We start from the raw sequence: 23,309 nt of genomic DNA, 5'->3' as shown, positions 1-23,309 counted from the left end.
ATTGAGCCACAAGTTAAGGCCATATAAGCAAACAGCCTCTTTTTCTTATCATCAAATCTTAAAATACCCAAAATCAATCGGACAGATCCTCTTATAGTCTTATGTATATTAATAAAAAAGTATCAGTAGCAGCTAAACGAGTTCCCTATTAAACAATAACACAGTTACACGTATGCTTTTAGATAATTGTCAAGATACCATTTTCACTGTGAAAAATAAATAAATATCTTGTTTGTGGGTCAACACTCTTTGGTTCTAACCAACATTTTTCACTTCCACAAATCCTCTGTTTTCCTCTGCATCTGATACGGTAAAATCTCCGCAATCTATTTCCTTCAAATTTTAATTTAATTAAAAAAGCATATTTTAGCCAGGAACCAGCCTTTTTTTTTTTTTAATTCACTTGCAATTTTTTCTTGAATTTTCTTGTCTATAATTTTGTTTTATCCACATATATCTTTTTCTTTTTTATAAGAAGCCTCCCCTGTCCTGTGTGACTCTGTTTTAGTGGTCTGTTTTTCTCTTGTTGACCATCTTCAATTTGGGGTTTTTGCCATCTTGGGTATATATTATTTTAGTCAAAGAAACTCTTTTGAGATCACAGTATAGTTTATTTGATCTCATCTGGATCTGATTGTTTTATCTCATTTTGAAACGGTGTAGTTCATAAAATATAGGGGGTATTGTTGATTTTGAATGGCTCGGTTGATTCTTCCTTGCAAAAGTTCGTGTTTGGCAAGGACCAGTCTTTTGGGTTTGATCTCTTCTACTCCAGTGATTATCCACGGCATCTTTCTTTATGAATACCCTTTTGTTTACTTATATGGGTTTCAGTTGCTTGCCATTGAAACTCATGGTTTTGAATCCATTGTAACTGATTACATTGCATGATGCTCAACTTCAAAAGTGCATTTAGATTGGTATTTTTGATGGGTGGCTTCTAGCAGTTTGTATACATTTTACAGTTTCCTTAGACGTTTGCTTCTGCGTGTGCAATGATGCGTGCACATACCAAATAGATACACTGTTGCTGGCAGTTTGAAGGGTGATTATTGAATGCTAATTTTGGCATCATGGATTGTTTTAAGTATTTTTCTGTCTGATTGTTTCCTTATTTTGCAGGTTCAGGCTAAAAGTAGTGTTAGTTCCTTTCAAAGTTCATTGAAGAATATCTCTCGGTATAGGTGTTTCTCTGTTTTAGAGGTTTGTGCATTTTGTTAGTTCTATAATATAGTGTACCAAGGCGGTAGGGACCCTCTTTGTTCTTGGAATAATAATTTTTTATCCTGACTTTATGCATTTTTATCTGAAAATTTTCTTTTTTAATTATTTATTTTTTGGTGTTTAGGCAACCTGTAGAAGGAATTACAGGTTTCCACATTCTTCACATTATGTATGTTGCTATGCTTTGTATTTAACCATTTTTGCTCCATTCTAGTAATGCATACTTAAATGCATGTATGCATTTATATGAAAGCACATAAATAGTATACTTTTGTCTTAGTCTTCATGGATGTTTCTATCATGGAATATGATGTGGTCTCTTATGGTTGCTTTTGATATTTTGTTGATTTGGAAACATTATTTCAGAGGCCAAGGGAAGCCAGCAGAAGGCTGCTTTGTTCAGTTGCTACTGAACCTTTACCTAAGCAAGTTGAAGAATCTGAAATGGACGCACCTAAAGAAATCTTTCTTAAGGACTACAAGTCCCCTGACTACTACTTTGATACGGTATATATTGCAATTAAATATTATGCATCTGCTAGGATTCTGAACCTTTTTATGTGGCTTTGGCACTTACAAAAATAGCATTTCAGGTGGATTTGAAATTTTCACTGGGTGAGGAGAAAACAATAGTTGCTTCAAAAATAACTGTGTTCCCCAGGGTTGAAGGTATTGTTATCGTAATTCTTTGCTTCTAATACATTAAACTATCATTATTAGACCACGTCTCTTTTTTTACACTGGTGGCAAGAAATTTTGTTCTCTCTAAGGGGTAATTTACGTTTTGGCTCTGCATTCTTCTTCGATGAGAATCCAGTGCTCAAGTTTTATGTTGAAAAACTCTTTTCATCATAATTCTTTTATTTTATACTAATATATCTTGTAGAACAGGTTCTTCTTCTCCACTGGATCTGAACGGGGTAGATCTAAAGCTAATTTTTATCAAGGTCAATGGCAAGGAACTGAAGGTATACCATTTATTGTAACTTTCTGAAAGTAGGCTTGGAGCCATATGGTTCTGAAGCTATAATGTTTTAATATGTTTATTTTGTCATTCGCAGGAGGGAGATTATTATTTAGACTCACGCCATTTGACACTTCCATCACCACCAAGTGGCAAATTTACTTTGGAAATCGTTAATGAGATACAACCTCAGAAGAACACATCATTGGAGGTGAAACATTATTATGAAGTCTGTTCCATAATGTACAATATTTTTGCCCTAATAACCATGTTATAAATTTATTTTTCTCACTCTAGGGGCTTTACAAGTCATCTGGGAATTTCTGTACACAATGTGAAGCAGAGGGTTTCCGGAAAATTACATTTTATCAGGTTAAAAATGTTGAAACATAGATTGGCTTTTATTATTTTTTATTTTGATGTATGAATCTGTTTTATACCCCATTGACATATTTACTCTGCGAATAGGACCGTCCTGATATAATGGCTAAATACACATGCCATATTGAAGCTGATAAGTCATTGTACCCAGTATTATTATCTAATGGAAATCTCATAGAGCAAGGAGACCTTGAGGCAAGCATCACTTATTATGTTAGTCTCTTTTTGGTTAATTTTGACTGGCGTTTATTATTATTTTTCTGGATCCATTGCAGGTTGGCAAGCATTATGCTGTATGGGAAGATCCCTTCAAGAAACCATGTTACTTGTTTGCCTTAGTAGCTGGCCAATTGGAGAGCAGAGATGACATATTTGTTACCCGCTCAGGCCGACAAGTGTCCCTAAGGGTCTGGACCCTGGCACAAGATGTACCCAAGACTGCACATGCCATGTATTCACTTAAAGCAGCTATGAAGTGGGATGAAGATGTCAGTCTTTATATCCTTGATTGATTTTACTGTGGTGTTGAGATTCTTCTATTTCTTTATTTAAAATCTTAATATCTTGTAGGTTTTTGGTCTTGAGTATGACCTGGATCTCTTCAATATTGTCGCTGTTCCTGATTTTAACATGTAAGATGCTTTCTCACTTAAATGAAATCGAACATTTGATGTATATGTGCTATCCTTTGCTTCTTTCCTGGTTATTATTCAGTTTTTATATCTGTCAATACCAATACACTTTTTTCTTTTTCTGATGTAGGGGAGCCATGGAAAACAAGAGTCTGAATGTATGCCTAATGGCTTATCTGGTCATCTATATCAAATATTTTTACTGTTCTGTTTTGTTGACATATGTTTCTATTGCGTCTTAGATTTTCAATTCAAGGCTTGTTTTGGCTTCTCCGGAAACTGCTTCAGATGCTGATTACGCAGCTATTTTGGGTGTTATTGGTCACGAGGTTTGTTGTGGATATCTATTGAAAATGCCCTTTCACAAATTTGCGTATTTGTTATAGAACAATATGATATATTGTGACTTGATTTTGTTTATTGCTTTCATGCAGTATTTTCACAACTGGACTGGCAACAGGTTGGTTTATATCCCATCTAGGCTTATTGTTTGTTCAAGAATTACATCCTTGCTTTTTGTTCCTTACTGTTTTATGATTTGTTTTTTGAGGTCTGGTCTATCACAGATGCGTTCTTGGTCATTAGCACATGTGAAAGATTATGTTTTATGTTTATTTAGCTGCGGGGTTCTATATTCATGTAGGTGGTTTTAAAGACATGTTTATCAATTTTAAATCTATTTAAAACAAGAAGGATAAATAAACTTCAATATAACATCAGCTGAAACACTGCAGAGTGACATGCCGGGACTGGTTTCAGCTCAGCTTGAAGGAGGGTCTTACTGTTTTCCGTGATCAGGTATGACTCTTTAGTTACCAAGGGGGTAAATGTAGGCTCATGACTATAAAATTTTTTTATGGTTGTAAGTAATCTTGGTTGTTGGTAGGAATTTTCATCTGACATGGGAAGCCGTACAGTGAAGAGGATTGCTTATGTTTCAAGGCTTCGAAATTATCAATTCCCACAGGTTGTTTATGTTTCTTGCATGACTTGATGTTGACCTCATATCCAGTTATATGAGCAATTATGTTGCAAGTTTGCTGCTACTCCAAAAATCTACTGATATATCCTTCTGCGTGTGACATACTTGATTGCTGACTTGTCTCTGTTTCCTAATTTTCAGGATGCTGGTCCCATGGCTCATCCTGTTAGGCCACATTCTTACATTAAGGTAAAGTTTCTCCCTTATTTATTGGCCTTTTCTTTGAGTTTTCACTTGCTTGTGACCTCTTAAAAGTTTTGCTTCGCAGCGGTGTTAATGTTTTCCCCCTTTTTCCCCTTTTTCCCCTTTGACAGATGGACAACTTCTACACAGGCAAGTTTTTGTTATATCTAATAGAAATGTGTAATGGGTGCATGGATCAGTTTCCTCTTGTTATATTTGTATTTGATATCCTTTTTTAACGTGTGAATGTGTGGCTTTTTTGTATGATCTTGTTGTATATGAATCTGATATGGGGTTATCAACAACGGCAGTGACGGTAAGGCCTAGCACCTTGCATTTGGATCTTTTTCTATTTTGTTTTCTGTTTTTCTTTGACAAGGCATCTAATTTTCCTAGTGTTTTTCTTGGTCTTTTTATTTTCTTTTTCACAGGTTTATCAAAAGGTTTGAATATCTTAACCTGAATTTCTCATGTTTATGTGTGTTTGTGGGCAAAAGCTATATTGATGCATCAATGAATTTTCCTTATGATTCAACTTGCCAGGGAGCCGAAGTTGTCAGGATGTACAAAACACTCCTGGGAACTCAAGGGTTCCGAAAGGTAAAATTTTAAGCATGTTTATGAGTTTGAACTTAAGTGTATCTATGTGAAGTTGCTAATGTTGGACTGATTTGTTCATGTTTCAGGGCATGAATCTTTACTTTAAAAGACATGACAGGCAAGCAGTAACTTGTGAAGACTTTTTCGCTGCCATGCGAGATGCAAATGATGCAGATTTTGCTAACTTCTTGCATTGGTATGGATCAGTCATCTCTTCCTTCCAGTTACTATGTCTCTCTGGTAATTTTGATGCTTATGCTTTTGAAACTCTCAGGTATTCACAAGCTGGGACTCCGGTAGTAAAAGTTACTTCATCTTACAATGCCAATGCTCATACTTTTTCTTTGAAGTTTAGGTATACAGACTGTAAATTTTGTTGCAAGAATGATCATCAATTTTCACCTAAAGATTTTGCTGCTGATTTTTATGCTTGATTTGGCATTTCACAGTCAAGAGGTACCCCGAACTCCTGGGCAGCCTGTTAAAGAACCCATGTTCATTCCTGTGGTTGTTGGTCTACTGGATTCAAGTGGAAAGGACATGCATCTATCCTCTGTGTATCACTATGGGACACTGCAGTCTTTTGTAAGCAACAGTCAGCCAGTCTTAAGTACTGTTCTTCGATTAACTAAGGTCAGTTGAGAATCTTCCTATCTCCGAGATATTTTCATTACGGAGGAGAAAAAGGCAAGAATTTGCACTCTTCTTTAGGATGTCTAAAGACCTTTCAGAAAGTGAAAGACCATGATTTAAGAAGCAAACTGTTCCCAAGCTGTCGTATTGACAAATAGGCAGCTAGCATACCTGTTGCATATCTATATGTTTTATGATTTTCATTTTTTCTTGTTGGTGCTGAGCAGAAAGAAGAAGAATTTGTGTTTTGTGATATATTTGAGCGGCCAATTCCATCACTATTGCGAGGTTATAGTGCTCCTATCCGTCTCGAATCTGATCTCTCTGATAGTGATCTATTTTTCCTCCTTGCACATGATTCGGATGAGTTCAATCGGTTTGTCACTCAAAGCATGAATATTTTAATCTAACAATTGAGGAATATATGAGATTTATTCACTTGATGGTCTTTTGTTTTTAGTTGGGAGGCTGGACAATTGTTGGCAAGGAAGCTCATGCTCAGCCTAGTTGCTGATTTCCAACAAAACAAACCATTGGCCCTGAATCCCAAATTTGTGCAAGGTCTCAGAAGCATACTACCTGATAGAAGCTTGGATAAGGTATGATGATAGTTCTCTTACCTGAAAATATGCGATCCTTATTGTTTAAAGTTTCCTTCCCTGTGTTTGAATGGAGAGTGTGTTGTGCAATAAATAAAAATCAATGCACAATTCATTTTCAAATGCCTTTTGTTATCCAGGAATTTATTGCTAAAGCAATAACACTCCCTGCTGAAGGGGAGATTATGGATATGATGGAAGTTGCTGATCCTGATGCTGTTCACGCTGTTCGGACCTTCATTAGGAAGGAACTTGCCTCACAACTGAAATCAGAGTTTCTAAGCACAGTAACAAATCTTTATTACTTTACTTTTAGACTAGTGCCTGTTTTGTAAATCCACTTGATTGTCTTTTTCTCTTTTTTCCTTACTTTGCGATTTAACAGGTTCAGAACAACAGAAGCTCAAAAGAGTATGTATTTGACCATCTTAATATGGCCCGGCGTGCTCTCAAGAATGTTGCTCTTGGTTTGTATTGCTTGAATTGTATATTTGCAAGATTTAAGTGGTAAATTTCACATCATCTAATTGCCTTATTTGTCTATATCCAGCATATCTTGCATCCCTTGAAGATCCAGAGATAACAGAGCTTGCACTACATGAGTATAATACCGCCACAAATATGACAGATCAGTTTGCAGCTTTGGCGGCCATTGCCCAGAAGCCTGGTAAAACTAGAGATGATGTTTTGGCTGACTTCTGTAGCAAGTGGCAGCATGACTACCTGGTAAATTTCCAATTCAACTTCCCTTTGACTGCTAGAATGTAGTTTGAACTTCTTTTGTCACTTGGATAATCCTTTTCCTTCTTTGTTAGGTTGTAAACAAATGGTTTGCCCTTCAAGCCATGTCTGACATTCCTGGTAATGTTGAGAATGTTCACAACCTCTTAAATCATCCTGCATTTGACCTGCGCAATCCAAACAAGGCAAGTGATTTCTCTCTCTTGCAAGCAAATGTGTAGGCACATGCATAAACATACGTTAGTGCCATCTCTTCAGCTTAAATTTGAGCATTGTAGTGAATGTGTGTTATTTTACTAATATAGGTATACTCACTCATTGGAGGATTCTGTGGATCTCCTGTGAATTTCCATGCCAAAGATGGGTCAGGCTACAAGTTCTTGGGTGAAATAGTATTACAACTTGACAAGCTAAATCCTCGGGTTTGCTAATAAGTCCCATTCTTGCTTCCTTTGTTCTTTTGGGTGAAACACGAAATACCAATTTCCTTTGTTGGGTCACTTGTCATCCGGATGGGATGTTCACTTTCTTTTCCTGTTCTTCAGTAATATTATTGCTTTTATCTGTTGTAGGTGGCCTCCCGCATGGTATCCGCCTTCTCAAGATGGAGGCGTTTTGATGAAAGCAGGCAAAAACTTGCCAAGGTAAGTAAGATGGTAGCTTTTATGTGTACATAATGGCCTTTTTAAAAGTTAGATATGAAATGTTTTATTCCTCTATATCCATCAATGCTCAAAAGAGTCTGATGCTGCAATCATATATCTACCATTGTGGATACTGTTTTGGTGTCAGTATTTCTCAGTTACATATTGTGATCAACAATATAACTTAGTGGAAGGATTACAAATTGATTCATTTACTTGTGCCATGCTGGGATTATTACCCTAAAAAGCGGACGTTTTGCAGGCACAATTGGAGATGATCATGTCTGCCAATGGGTTATCAGAGAACGTGTTCGAGATTGCCTCAAAGAGCTTAGCTGCTTAAATGCCTTGAAGACTTCCGCTGCTTCCCGCTTGTTTTATAGACAAACAAAAAATAAAAGAAAAACTTTAACTGCATTTTAATTATCTCGTCACCGAATTAGATATGACCGGTAGTTGTTTTGTTATTCAGTGAGTGGAATTGAATTAAGAACCAAAGACCCAAGCTTTTCTACAAAACAAAATGAGGAAAAGTTCTTACTTTTATTCTGTTTTATAGGGTGGGTGACTTGACCTACTAAAAAACTCAAGCCTCCAAATTGGTTTCAGAAGTTATTTCATAGTATATATTCCCAATTCTCATCTTGGTCGGGTTGTATGACAAGTCATTTGATTTAACTTGCTGCAAATCTGGTTGGAATTAAATGGAGCTTGACATAACTTTGGTCTATTGAGATGAGAGTGTAAGATTTTCTGAAATTGATCCACGTGAGAAGAATAAGCCCCATAAGGCCATAACTTTACTAGGAAATGTCTGACTGTCAACAGCATCAGTCAACTTTCTTTTCATGTGTAGAAACTGCTGATTTGATCTTGCATTTCTCTGCCTTCGTCAAAAGTAGGGCATTGCTTTTCAGCTCAAACTTAATTCGGTTCACTCTTTCATCATATTTCTTTATGAAGGCTTAATTCTTATAAACCATTTGCTTGCCAAATCTCTCAATCAAGCTTTCTGGGGATCTCATGATAAATTAAGTTACACCTTAATTAATCTAACACTAATTGCATATCCCCGGCCAAAAGTACTTTCAAATAATCTGCTTTTAATCATTTTTCCTTTTGCCCCAATAATCATTCACCATTCACAGCATGAGTGAAACAACTTTCTCTAAAGCTTTAAGGCTGTGAACAAATGGATGAAACTCAACAATAAAGTTAAACCCTTTTTAGCAAATGAAAAGGAAAAGCTAGTCATAATTAAAGCCAAAGGTAAAGATCCATTGCCACAAGTCCCCTCGTGTGAAATCTAGTACTAGTATCTATAGTGAAAATCATACATGTAAAGGCAACTTTCCTGCTGTCGAGTTTAAAGAGAATGAAGAAAAAAGGAACTTTGGGGCATGGACTTCACAAAGATTAAAGAAAAGGGTAGGTGGCTACATATAGTGAATAAAAAAAGAAGCATTTTTAATGAGTCAAATAAGATTAAAAATAGCTCTTTTGCTATATTTTACTATGGAAATGATGAGATGAGAGCTTGTCCTGCTGTCGAGTTTAAAGAGAATGAAGAAAAAGGAACTTTGGGGCATGGATTTCACAAAGATTAAAGAAAAGGGTAGGTGGCTACAGATAGTGAAAAAAAAAAAAAGCATTTTTAATGAGTCAAATAAGATTAAAAATAGCTCTTTTGCTATATTTTACTATGGAAATGATGAGATGAGAGCTTGTGGGCATAAACTTCACTAAAATTGTCATTTTGTCAAGCTATAACTATTATATAGTCGAAGAAACATTAAAAGGTTCAATCTTTTTGCCCTTAGAAAGGGGTAAATCATTAGACTCTTAATGAAATTGGAATAAAATCGTGGATAAACTATCTCAATAGAAGGTGAAAGGGAATTACTCTGTTGGGAGAGTGTGTTTAATTCTTTTGAAGAAAGGGTTACAATGGAATAAATTTTTTTCTAAAGGAAGTTGACTGTTTCAATTTTGAATGTTAGACTTAGAAACAGTTCATCATGGTTTGCAAATTATTTATTCAAATGTTTAAGAAGGGTATCATTCGTTATCTTTAGTTTAAACCTTTAGTTAAAGAGCTAAATATTAAATTATTCTAAGATATTTTCTTATCAAGTATAATTTAAATTAAAAAAAAAAAAAAAAGGAAAAGAAAGATGGGGACCAACAGCGGGGGTTAGTTGAAGTGGCGGGTAAAGGGGGAGAATTTTAGAGGAGAGCCGATGGGACCCTCCACTTATTATTTTTATACATATCGCAGTGGGGGGGTGTGCGCACGAAAGCCACCGCGAAGTGGATGTGCACACGTGAACACCTTTGACAATCACTTCATTAAGACAAACAATCAATCCTTGTTTAAAATTTCTATCTCCTAAAAAAAAAATTACTAATTACCAATTAAAATAACACCCCAAAAAATAATACTAAGCGGATAGAAGTGCTTTATTTATATTTAATTTTGTGATGTTTAGCAGTTGTTCCTTTCATTTGACTAAACTACCCTCTTTAGTCTTTGTTTTCAAAAAAATTTAATTTTTTTATATAAAATTATAATTTTGCTAAATATTATTATTTTTTAAAATAATTATATGAATTAATTAAATTAAATTTGATTTAAAAATATTTAACTTTATTTTGAAGTTCCGAAAGAATTCTCTTATAATAATGATATTCACCATTTTGATTTATTGGATAAAAAAATAAAAAGTAAAAATTAATTAAGTTGAGTAAAAAAAATTTCTTCACCTAAAATTAGAGAAATGATTTTTTACCGGTTTTAAAAAGCTATTTTCACATCTATTCTCTAAACTCAATTAAAAATTTATTTCTTGAATAATCATCTGTAAGTAAATATAAGTGAATGAGAAGGGCATCTAAGTAAATGTAAGGGGATCTAAAAAACATTAGGCTAAAGTCTGGGTTTTGCGATGATCGCACAGAACTTGTAGAAAATCAAGTCATTGCCGTGTCAAAAGCGTTTGCTTATGCAAATATTTCACACAATATTGCTATATTCAAACCAAAAAAAAAAAATCTCATTACCAAAATAATAGTAAGTATAAAAAAGAGAGATTTATATTTAAGAATTTAACGATTTGATTTTTTTTTTTTTATCATTTCTGATTTCGCTACGGAATGCTTCTTCTATAAATCGCAGCTTCCTTCGTTTCTCTGGATTTTCTTTTCTGGAGGAAATTTGACATTTTCCGAGGGAAGAAATTTTTGAGCTGTTTGTTTGGCAAGAAAAAGAGAAAAGTAGATATGAGAGGCGCAAATGGAGAATCCAGAGCTATGAATAACACTTTGGAGACCATACATGCTGCTGCTAACGCGATCGCTTCAGCTGAGAATCGTGTTCCACAAGCTACGGTTCAGGTGAAATTTTAATTTTATTTATATATTTTAAATTTCTGTTTGTTTTCTTGGATGTGATTGTTTTAATTGAATTGAATTTGATTTGATTGAGTTTCCTAAGTGTTTCTGAGCTTCCCTGATATTCATTTTGTGATCCGTTTTTGCATGATTTGAATTTTTTTTTCTTCTTTGATTATGTTATCACGATTTAATAAGCTTTTATCTTTAATCTAGTTTAGGCTTTAGAAAATGGTGAGTTGAATCGTTGCGATTTTAGGCATAGATTTATAATTTATTGAAGGTTGACTTGTTCCAGAATCAAGAGTCTTTAACTGTAGCTTTTGGTTAGATTTAGAAGTTGAAGTTCTTGCTTTTATAGGTTGTTTGTTTGGTGCTTCAAGTTCAATACATGCAGGGTTCTTAGCTGTTGAACTTGACAGCTCAGGAATCAAAGGATAGTCTGTGATGGTGAAACAGTGTTTATTTATATATATATATATATATATATATATATGGTTTCACTGATGGAATTGTTGAAACTTTTAAATTTTTTGGTTCCTTATTTACCCAGAAAACATCATGATCTTAGTTGATCTTATTCACCTTTTAACTCTGGTTTTATTTTCATTCAACAAAAGTCCCTATATCAGGAGTAAAGAAAACAAGAGAAGAGTAAAGCATACCTGATACTATACGGTTTGGAATTTGGATATAGTTGTTAATTGGACTAGGTTGTCTTTGAATTTGTTCATATCATGCTCTTTTTATGGCCAGGATGTGGGAAGAGTTAATTAGAAGGTTTCAAATGGATTGGGATTTTGGAAAACTAGAAACTTCTTTACATCCTATTTAGCTGGCAAAGATCAGGTTAATCCCATTTTGACATCCAAATTCAAGGAGGATAATCAGTGGTTTTGAATAATGGAAGCTGCTTTCTTCTGTCTGTAGATATGATTTCCCTTGTACTGGAGGTCTAGTTGAAGAATAGTCATATATAATCACTGAGGAAAAGCTTCAGAAGTACTTAAACAAGGGGGTAGTGCTTCAGCTTCTTGACCTTAGATGGTAAAAGGGCATGATTAAATTTGGGAATCTTCTAGGGTAAAAGTTTTCCAATAGAAAAGAGTGTAGCATGCTCATACTCTTTCTGCCAAAGAGTTGGAAGCACACTTTTAGCACAATGTCCAATAAGTTTTGAGCATATATGCTTTAGCATGTTTCATTACTTGATACATTTTAGTAAAGCTTCAATGAGGAAGTGCGACATTATTGGTGTAATGTATCTGTCTTTCTAGGACAAAAGTTTCCAAGTAATTAATTGTATTGTCAATTTTTTTATTTGTTAACTACATAAGAATTTGGTGTAATTTCCCGTATTAATTCATTTTATCTTAAATTTGGTGACATTCAGAAGAGAAGATGGGGTAGTTTCTGGAGCATATATTGGTGTTTTGGATCTTACAAACAAAAAAAGCAAATTGGGCCCGCTCTTCTTGTTTCTGAAATGAGTGCTTCCGGTGCTAACGTGCCTACTGCTGAAAACCCAACCCAAGCCCCTGTCATGGGACTTCCCTTTGCTGCACCACCCTCCTCTCCTGCATCTTTCCTTCCATCTGAACCCCCCTCTGCTACACAGTCTCCAGTTGGTTTAGTGTCTCTCACCTCTATTTCTGCTAGTATGTATTCTCCAGGGCCTGCTTCTATTTTTGCAATTGGCCCTTATGCTCATGAAACTCAGTTAGTTTCACCACCTGTTTTCTCGACCTTTACTACCGAACCTTCAACTGCTCCCTTTACTCCTCCTCCTGAGTCAGTGCACTTGACTACACCTTCCTCACCTGAGGTGCCATTTGCTCAGTTGCTTGGCCCCAACCTCCAGTATGGAGAGGCTGGACAGAGATTCCCAATATCCCACTATGAATTTCAGTCTTATCAACTTCATCCTGGAAGCCCTGTTGGCCAACTGATTTCCCCAAGCTCAGGCATCTCAGGTTCTGGCACCTCATCTCCTTTCCCTGATGGTGAGTTTGCTGCTTCTCTACTCTCTCCTGAGTTTCGAATGGATGACCCTCCCAAGCTCTTGAACCTAGATAAGCTTTCCAGACGTGAATGGGGATCACATCATGGTTCTGGCACTTTAACCCCAGATGCTACAAGGTCCACACCTCACAACGGTTTTCTTCTGGATCATCAAGTCTCTGAGATTGCGTCACATCTGCATGTGGATAGAGGAAAGCAAACTGGTCAGGTTGCAGTTAATCATAGAGTTTCATTTGAGTTGAATACTGAAGAAAATATAAGATGTGTGGAAACGGAGACAGCAACACTTTCACAAGCTGTGTCTGGATCTCTACAGAATGAAACAACAAGAGAGAAGGTAGAAAGCGCTACTAAGGTGGTGGATGATTATGAATGTCGTGTTGGTGAGACATCCAATGAAAGACCGGAGAAAGCTCCTGCGGATTGGGAAGGCAAACCACAGCACCATAAGAATCAATCCATTACACTTGGGTCAGCTAAAGAATTCAAATTTGACAATGTTGATGGAGGTGATGCCCATAAGCCTATTGTTAGTTCCGATTGGTGGGCCAATGAGAAGGTAGCTGGAAAGGACGATGGTGTACCGAGTAATTGGTCCTTTTTCCCCATGATGCAGCCAGGTGTAAGCTAACTGGGAATCGTTTTAGCAGATGCCTTCTTATTACCATATCATTTTAGGAATTTAGGTGTGGCTTTGGGGATTCAAACAATTTGGTAACAGCAACAGAGCGCAATTATTCAGTCAAATTATAGATAATTTTAGGGTTTTGACTCAGATTGTGACTAATAAAAGGGTCTTATAGGAATGTTTCTCTTGTTTAAATATGTATTATATTTCACTAATTTGGGCAGATAGATATAAAAAGTCTTTGATTTGAGCTCTCATATTGAAGATATTAATAATAGAGTAGTGGATGACAATAATAGTAATAGCATTGCAGTTAAAGAAGGAAACAAATATATGTCTACTTAAAGATGTTTTACTGTTATAATGGGATAAATGGAGTTAGTTTTGAACTAATGTAAGGTGATATTCACGAAATTGATGTCATATTAATGCTAGCATATAATCTGTTCATTTGTTTCTCCATGTAACTCTTGCTTTGGTTCACTCTGGAGGCATAATTTGGGCAGACTATGAAGTATAAAAAATATTGTTATTTCTAACCCTATTTCTTGCTTAAGTTTAAGACATGTTGGGAGGTTTTTTTGAAACCAATGAAAAGTTGCAGCTGGAAATTAGAACCAGTTGCTAACTTGTGCTGTTACACGAGGATGAAATGAATGATCCATAAAGCAAAGGTTGAGACGAAAGTTCTGCGAAGCCAGTGTGGGCTGATGGCCTGTTTGGAGTCCGCACTAACCCAGACGCCATCTTGGATTTCAGTAACCAATATTTGGTATCTTACGCTAGTGAATATATATTGCTTGCAAATATTCGAGTGACCTTGCTGACCCGTAGGACTAACATGATTTGAACAAAATTTTTGACAGGATTTGAGCATAGGTCCTACCAGAGACATTGTTTTGTTAATATAAGAAAATTTTTAGTTTTAATTATAAAATATATTATAATATTAAAAAATCAACCAGTTTCAACTCTATGAAGAAACCAAATTCATATCCTGAAGTTCCAACTTTTAGTTTCTTGGCCATAAAGATTCCAACTTTGTGGACCGAACAACGATCCAAATAGCCAAAGCAATAATCAAAATAAAAAAAAATAAAAACGAACTTGATGTAACGATCTAAAACTTTTGTCTCATAGAATTAAAAAAAAAAAAAAAACATCTTTTAAGATCCTGTATTAAAATGGTGACAAAAAAAAATTACTTCTCTTGTCCTGCAAATAAAAAAAAAATACAGCATTCTCATTCTTTTATCTGTCTTTCACACAAATACCAAATATATAGATGGTAGTCATTTGTCCATGTTTGACGACTGGTTTAGCCATCAGTTCATGAAATCATAATATCCGTTCCAAGCTGAGATTTTGTCACTTTTGTCACCTTACACGTAACCTATCCCTTTGAACTTCTAGAACACTTTAAAACTCCCCTTTCCTATGTGCTGTCACTCCCCAAATTCTCCTTTCCTTTCCACAAAATTAGGGTCCATCTCTCTCTCTAAACTAGTGAAAGGCTGAACATTTTCTGGGTTTTAATCCCTCTAAAGGTCTAGGCTTTTTTTTTTCTTTTACTCTTCAGGGTCAATTTTGGAATTTAAAAATCCAAAATTTCGTGAAACTATGACATCAGTTGCATTGGAATTTTTGGGAACAGAACCGGAGTTCAACAGCAATGTTGTAATGATCAATGTCGGCGGCCACATTTTCCAACAACCAAACAAACCCTAATGCAAGCGGGCCCCAAATCCCTCCTTGCCCAACTCGAAGAAACGACTTCCAACCGTTTCGTCGACCGAGACCCCGATTATTTCTCTCTCTTCCTCTCCCTCCTCCGCTCTGGTGCCCTTCCTTCCAAAGTCAAAGACTTTGGCCTCCGCGACCTCATCGAAGCATCCAGATTCTATGGCCTTGAGTCACTTTTGACCAACCCTTCCCACTTTGACGCTTTTGCCCTCCAACGATGGTCGATAGTACCCTTGAACGGCCGCGACTCCCCTTCCGCGATTGCAACGACGCCGTTTGGTTCCTTGCATGTTTCCCACGGTAGCAAGATCGCGTCTTTCGATTGGTCGTTGACTAGAAAGTCAACAATTTTGACCCAATCCACTGCCATGGATTCCTTACTTGCAATATCCAGTGATATCGTGGCGGCCGTTGCAACCGACATATCGGGGCTCCATATTCTTGATCTCCAAAACGGGTCCATCAAACAAGTTCTCCATTGGGAGAATGTGACCCGGTCCGGTTCAACGGTTCAAGCCATTGGTTCAAGCCATTGATACTGTTGTAAATAAGACCGAATTGTATCTTGTATTGTTTATAGATTTGGTTCTTGGTGATTGAATTGATGTCAACAATTGATACTGTAATACTGAATCATGAATGAGAAGATGTACACATTTTCTGCTTAGTCTATTAATTTTATGCCCTCGGCTAACTAAATTTGTGGTGAATTGGCATTATGCCAAATTTGTTGTTTATCATTTACCTTGGGATCTTGTTTCTTGGTGTATTCTGAAGTTTTATGGCTTCAAGTTCTCAGCTGGCCTTGGTGGTAATGTTTTTTCAATGGCGTAGGTCATTAATGCCATAATAGCTATTTTCTGCAATATTCTTTAAACCGAGAACGCTTATTTTGTTCTCTTGTTGTATCAGGTCTCGTATGCTCTGTTGATAGTTATTTAGTTTTTTCTTTTCTGTGGAATGTTCAGTACATGGCATTGAAGGGTTGACAATGTCGGGAAATTGCAGTGATCGGCCTTGTAGCCTAATCTTGTCCTCGCAAACATCACTTCAAATGCTTTAGATGTCTCTACTCATTGGCCAGCTTACTAGTTCTACCAGTAACTAAGTTTTATTAGAATCAATCCTCAGCATGACAAATGAAAACTCGACTTTAGATATCGTCTTACCTCCGGTCGAACCAATTATATCTAGTTGATAAGAATTTTATTGGTCTGAGACTTGCATGATAATCACTCGCAAAACTATGCTCAAGGAGTGGGGAAGTAACGTTAAAAAATCCAGAGGATTGTTATGAGTTATTGAAGAAAGAAGCAAGATGAAGGATGAAGATGTGAATGAAGCAGCATAGGCAGGATAAATGGATAACGGACAGATAGGTTAAAGAATAGGAATGTAAAGGTTAAACTGGCAGTATAATTCTTCCTTCAGCATGGGCAAGTCATCCGGCTGAATTTTGATTAGCCTTCAAATCATGGGATTTCAAATCTTTAAATCGGTAATGACATCCTTTGCTAAAAGAAAAGGCCTTTGAAGTTTGAACATAACAAAGCCTTAATTCCAAAATATGGCAACAACATCTAACCCTTTTCTTCTTAATTTTTACCAACTAGGGACTTCTATATCTGCATTTCTGTTATGGTCAAAGAACATTATGGCAGAAGTAGTATGTGTTCTAAGAAATACCAGGCCTGTCAGTCTGTCGATGGCAGTATTGCTTCACTATGCAGGCACACTAGATCAAGAATGGCAGCTCACCAGCCACAGTTTTCCACAGATTAAAGAGGGTATGGCTGAAAAGTGAAAATAGTTGCCTCAAACCTGTCAGGCTGTGGTTGTAGGATATAACCGATTATTGTCTAAAGTTATATTTAACTTATGATTCTTTTTTTATTTAAAAATTTTATAATTTTACATAGATTGAGACTTACATTCAATATATATATATATAAGATATTATTTTTTTATTAAAAAATCTTATAGTTACGTTCCATTAATGATGTTTCTTAAATTTTACCTATATTTTATGATATCTTTAATTTTTTCAATTTGAAAATGAGGGCGTTAGTTGTGATACTGTAATTTTTGCTGTTTAGAATTAGACTATACTTTGCTCCTTCTAGAGTCATTTAAAACTTGGGGTACTCTCCATGCCCATTGTCACCAAAATCAGCTTGAACCAATTTGGGGTCGATTAATTCTGCTAGTTAAGAGCTGCAGATTTTGGTTTTTTCCCTTTTGTCCTTGTACACGTTTCTGGACAGTCGGTGGAAACCCGTAAACAAGGTCTTATTAACTTAGTTTGGTTCACAATATTATGATATGATAGTATAAAATAATATTATAAATAAAATTATATTAAATGATATTATTTTGTTTTATATTTATTGTGTATAATAATTAAAATAAAAAATTTTATATATTGGTCAAAATTATCTTTCATTAAAATTTATATAATTTAAATTATTAATATAATTTTTAATAATATAATATAACATGTAAGTTAAATATCATGGATTAAAAATAATTTTTTTCTCTTTGAGAGGATTAATCATCTTATACTAAGATTTTATTTACATGGATGGTGAGATTGGTTTCAGCGAGATTAAAAATAATAATAAAAATTACTGAAATTGTATTGAAAAAAAAATTATTATAACTGTGATTAAAATAATTTAATGAGAAATTTATGTTGAATAAATCTCACTAAAATTGATATTTGAATTCAACTGGTGGTGTAGTGAATTCAATCGCACATTAAAATCTAAACCTAAGCTAAAAAGATAATTAATTCTACTTGTAATCTTATCCATTTTTTTAGATATAAACAAAATATAACATAAAATTATTATCATTTTATCCTGTACATAAAAACTACCTAAATCTATTAACTTAGCTATTGATTTCCTTTAAATGAAATCGGAATTTCTGTTAAAATTTTCAATATGTGTTTCTTCCATGCTTTGTCATAGCAAATAAATGTGATTGACAATTGTGGAATACAATAAAACCATGAGCTGCGAACGTTTTGAAGATGCAATCCGGTTTGGTCCTGCAAATCAACATGGAGCTAGCCTTGTCCGAAAGGCGTTGATATCATTAAACGAATAAAATAGCATTTCAAGTTGTTTTAAAGCACTCTTAACCATAACAAGAAAATAGAAGTGAGAGAATGAAACGATTCTTGAGCTTTGATATAAATATGCGTTAAAATAAATCTTACTGGAAGTATTTATGAGCTTTAATCGGTGCTGGAAACATCTCATCATAAATAAACATGTTTTAGGTGAAAATTTATCATATTTAAATTAAAGTATCATGTTGTACCGAAATTTTTTTTGAACTTTTGTTAACACATTCAAATGTTACAGAAAATTTTTATATAGAATGTGAAATTTTATAGAGTGAATGAAGTAGCATTGGCAGGATAAATGGAGAACGCACAGATAGGTTAAAAAACTCGCACTATAATTCTTCTGCATGGGCAAGTCATCCAGCTGAATTTTGAGTAGGCTTCAAATCATGGGATTTCAAATCTATCAATCGGTAATGACATCCTTTGCAAAAAGAAAAGGCCTTTGAAGTTTGAACAAAACAAAGCCTTAATTCCAAAATATGGCAACAGTATCTGACCCTTTTCCTCTTATTTTTTACCAAATAGGGACTTAATATCTGCATTTCTGTGATGGTCAAAGAACATTATAGCAGAAGAAGTAATATGTGTTCTGAAGAAATACCAGGCCTGTCAGTCGGTCAATGGCAGTATTGCTGTTTCAACTTTAAAGGTTGCTCTTTTGGCAGTGACACTAATATAAGCTTCACCATGCAGGAATACTTGATCAAGAATAATGGCAGCTTCATCAGCTACAATTTTCCAAAGATCAAAGAGGGTATGGCTGAGAAGTGAAAACAGTTGCCTCAAACCTGTCAGGCTGTCGTCGTAGGATACAACTGCAAACATGAAGCAAGATCATTTTGTATTCAATTTATAAAATATTGTTTATTTTAATTCAAAAATTTTATAATTTTTTACATAATGAGATTCGCATCCACTATATGAAATATATTTTTTTTTTGAAAAATCTCATAATTTTATCCTATAAAATATACCTCTATTAATATTTATTTAAATTTTTCTTATATATAATATATAATATGATGTCTCTAATTTTTTTTTTAATTTGAAAATGAGGGCGTTAGTTGCTCCTTCTAGAGCCATTTAAAACTTGGTGTGCCCTCGATGCTTACTGTTACCAAAATCAGCTTAAACTAATTTGGGGTCGATTAATTGTGCGAGTTAAGAGCTGCAGATTTTGGTTTTTTCCCTTCGTCCTTGTAAACGTTCCTGGACAGTCGATGGAAACCTGTAAACTAACTCTTATTAATTAATTTAGTCCACTGCACAAGATTACGATGTCATAGCGTAAAATGATATTATTAATAGAATTAAATTAAATAATATTATTTTATCTTATATTTAATGTGTATAAATATTATGATAAAATAATTTTTTTTAAAATAATTTTTTTTAAGTTTATATAATTTAAATTATTAATATAATTTTTAACGATATAATAAAATATATAAGTTCAATCTCATGGATTAAAAATAAATTTTTTTATTTTGAGATTATTAAATTAATCTTTCTTATAATCATACCTTTTTTAAAATATAAACTAAATATAATATAAAATAATCATCACTCTATCTTATCTATCATTTTATACATAAAAAATGACCTGCGTCTCTTAACTTAGCTATTGATTTCATTTAAATGAATTCAGAATTTCTTGTTAAAATTTTCAATATGTTTTCTTGCATGCTTTGACATAGCAAACAAATGTGATTGACAATTGTGGAATATAATAAAACAGTGAGCTGTGCACGTTTTGAAGATGCAGTCCGGTTTGGTCCTGCAAATCAATATGAAGTTAGCCTTGTTCAAAGGGCGTTGATATCATTAAACGAATAAAATTGCATTTCAAGATCTTTTAAAGCACTCGTAACCATGGACAAGAAAATAGAAGCGAGAGAATCAACCGATCCTTGAGATTTGATATAATTATGTTTTAAAATAAATCTTAATGGAAGTATTTATAAGCTCTAATCGATGTTAGAAACATTTTAAGTGAAAATTTATCGTATTTAAATTAAAGTATTATGTTGTACCGAAAAATTTTTTACATAAAATGTGAAATTTGATTGTTGATCTCATAACATTAAGATCTCCAAAACAAAATTTCAAACAAATTTTTTTAAAAAACTTGATCATTCGATTTATTTTTAAATAAAACTCAAATTTTTTTATTTATTTTTATTTTAAAAATGATTTATCAAATTTTAAACATCATTTATTCAACACAAATACAAAGGAAATGATTTACAAATCTTTATTTTATAAAAGACGCTTAAAATATTTTTAAAAACATGTATATATGTTAATAATACATGCAACAAATTTATGATACTTTCGTCTAGAGACAATGTACTAAGAAAAAAAATTAATGATAAACAATGACACCCAAATTAAAGCCCGTAAACTTAGGTTGAATCGATAATGCAACCTCAAACCAAAAAAAAAAAATGCAGGTTGAATCGATGCACGTTTTACGTCTGGATTTGTCTCCACCACAACCAAACCCATTAGAACTCATTAATATTGTGGGATAAATAGATTATTATTTTAAGCCATGTAAAAGTTTTGCAGCAGGATAGATTGGCAACGGCAACTCAAGCAAACAAATCCTTGCACTGTTCTTGGCAGCCATTAATTTCTTGCTGTGTCTGCCTGGTACACGTGTGTGTGTGGTCTTGGTGTTATGCAATTTGTTAAGATAGTATTATCTTATATCTAATAAATATTTAATTTTTTATAATTTTATATTCAAATTAAATTTTTTTATTTATAGTGAATTGATTTTAATATTAAAGTTACAATTTTATTTTGTTGTTCTTTTTTAATTTAATATGTGATAAGTTTTTTTTTATTTTTACTTATATACGATGAAAATCTATTAATATAATATTATTTTATATTTAATAAATATTTAATTTTTTATAATTTTATATTTAAATTAAATTCTTTCATTTATAATCGATTAATTTTAAATTAAATATTTAATACACTCAAAATCAAAAGTCCCCACGTTGAAGAAGGTACGAGCAAAAAAGGAGTATCAATTTCGGTGAACATGAAAATACTGTAAGAAAATAAACGATTGTTGGGCGGGAAAAAAAAGTTTATAATTAAGAAGTGATCGCAAATGCCATTCTCCAACTGTTTTCTCAGATAGAGATCGTCTTGATAATCTCTCCTACCGAACAAGGTACGAGCAAAGAAAAGGAGTTTCTTTTTCGGTGAACTTGAAAATATTGTAACGAAATAAATGACTGTTGTGTACGAGAAAAAGTTTATCGCATATGTCATTCTCCCACTGTTTTCTCAGACAGAGATTGTCTTGATAATCCCTCCTGCATGACCCACAAAATGTCATTCATATTAATTGCTTGGAGGAACAGGAATTGAAGTTACCGACAGAATTGAAATTACTAGCATCCTATTCTTATATCAGTTACGAAAGCTTACCCTAACAATGGATATGATATAAGATGGATAGAGTAATTTTGATTTTTGATTTTTAAATTTTATGTATTTTATATATATTTAATAAGTATTTTAAATTTATTTTTATGAATATTTAATGAGTATAAATAATTTTTATATTTATAAATTTTAAAAAATAAAAATAAAAATTTATTTTTAATTTTTATATTATATATTTATATAATTTTTTATAAATATATATAGTAATATATTTTTTAAAATAAAAATATATTAATTTTAATTAATCTAAAATAATAATTTATTTATTTATTAAATATGTATAAATATATATGTAAGGTATAGGATGGATGTTATATTAATTATTTCCATTTTTGTATCTATAAAAATTTAAAATCATACCAATTTTCATTTCTATACCCACAATATACTACCCATTTCTATCTTCATTCGAATAAAAAATCGAATTTTTCATTGAATATGGATAAGATTGATATCTTTAAGTTTAGTTAAGACATTAATAGTACTGAATTTTTTATTTTATTGATTAGAATTTAAATTTTACTAGCTTCAAATATGTTTAAAATTTTTATATAATCCACTAATTTATAACATTTAATTAAAATCTATATAGTTGCATGTTGATTTATAAATGTATGTCTAAAATCTAGTGATTAATCTTAGACATGATATTATATATATATATATGTTGTTATTGGTTTAATCTAACTTAAAATCCCAAGTTAGTGAGAGAAGATAAGAAATAGATGGAAGACAATGCAAGTTGGGGGTGAAAAAATTATAGGAGCAAAGCTTCTTTTTAATATTTTTCAAGTTTGAAGTTGAATAATAATATATACTTCTAATGATGCAAATAACAAATGAGTGTTTAATTCAATCATAAATACAATTAAACAAATCATTCAAATCTTTATTTTCTAAAAAAGTTATATTGTATTCGAATTTTAATTTAATGGATTCATATAATTATTTTTAAAAAATAATATTTTGATATATTTAAAATTCTAACATTTAAAATTTTTTTTAGTATCTTTAAATTCTATTTTTTTAATAAAAAATAATTGCATTTTATAATAAACATTGATATTTTAGAAAAATTTAATGAATTCTTAAAATAATATTTTAACTATTAAAATTTATATCAGTAGGTGCTCCTATCCATCGGAATGACGGATATGCCGACATGGTTTGCCACTCACCAAACATTATAACCACTTACAGGTGGGGCGATTTTCAGCGCGTATTAGCTATTGTTAAAACGATAAAAAATAAAAACCGGTCGAGTACTTCCCTGGATCTTAACCCTATGCATGGTTTTATACATGTTAAACAAAGTATGTGCTAACAAATATATTATTTT

General features: G+C 33.2%; 2 protein-coding genes across 2 annotated transcripts; both read left to right on the top strand.

The window, feature by feature from the left end:
• Positions 1-587: 587 nt before the first annotated feature.
• On the top strand, positions 588-8,139 carry LOC111306715 (puromycin-sensitive aminopeptidase-like). The gene is made up of 33 exons (XM_089765505.1): positions 588-774; positions 1,129-1,203; positions 1,349-1,393; positions 1,591-1,731; positions 1,818-1,893; positions 2,116-2,192; positions 2,286-2,399; positions 2,486-2,560; positions 2,657-2,764; positions 2,845-3,057; positions 3,140-3,201; positions 3,332-3,359; positions 3,444-3,530; positions 3,636-3,661; positions 3,936-3,999; positions 4,088-4,168; positions 4,325-4,372; positions 4,498-4,516; positions 4,678-4,682; positions 4,798-4,809; positions 4,910-4,966; positions 5,053-5,162; positions 5,241-5,321; positions 5,416-5,599; positions 5,827-5,975; positions 6,060-6,198; positions 6,339-6,485; positions 6,584-6,665; positions 6,749-6,924; positions 7,014-7,124; positions 7,245-7,361; positions 7,512-7,583; positions 7,846-8,139. The coding sequence occupies exons 1-33, from the start codon at positions 697-699 to the stop codon at positions 7,924-7,926; spliced, it is 2,940 nt and encodes a 979-aa protein (XP_089621631.1). The 5' UTR covers positions 588-696; the 3' UTR covers positions 7,927-8,139.
• A 2,394-nt stretch (positions 8,140-10,533) lies between these two features.
• On the top strand, positions 10,534-13,880 carry LOC111306710 (uncharacterized). The gene is made up of 3 exons (XM_022904522.2): positions 10,534-10,653; positions 10,759-10,976; positions 12,367-13,880. Exons 2-3 carry the CDS (start codon positions 10,863-10,865, stop codon positions 13,624-13,626), a joined length of 1,374 nt encoding a protein of 457 aa, XP_022760257.2. The 5' UTR covers positions 10,534-10,653; positions 10,759-10,862; the 3' UTR covers positions 13,627-13,880.
• Positions 13,881-23,309: the final 9,429 nt, after the last annotated feature.

This window comes from Durio zibethinus, chromosome 9, assembly GCF_047325235.1.
Source record: "Durio zibethinus cultivar Kanyao isolate XHJ-2024 chromosome 9, ASM4732523v1, whole genome shotgun sequence".
In the NCBI taxonomy this organism is placed as follows: domain Eukaryota; kingdom Viridiplantae; phylum Streptophyta; class Magnoliopsida; order Malvales; family Malvaceae; genus Durio; species Durio zibethinus.
The sequence above is the reverse complement of the archived record's forward strand: the minus strand, read 5'-3'. Positions and strand labels throughout refer to the sequence as shown.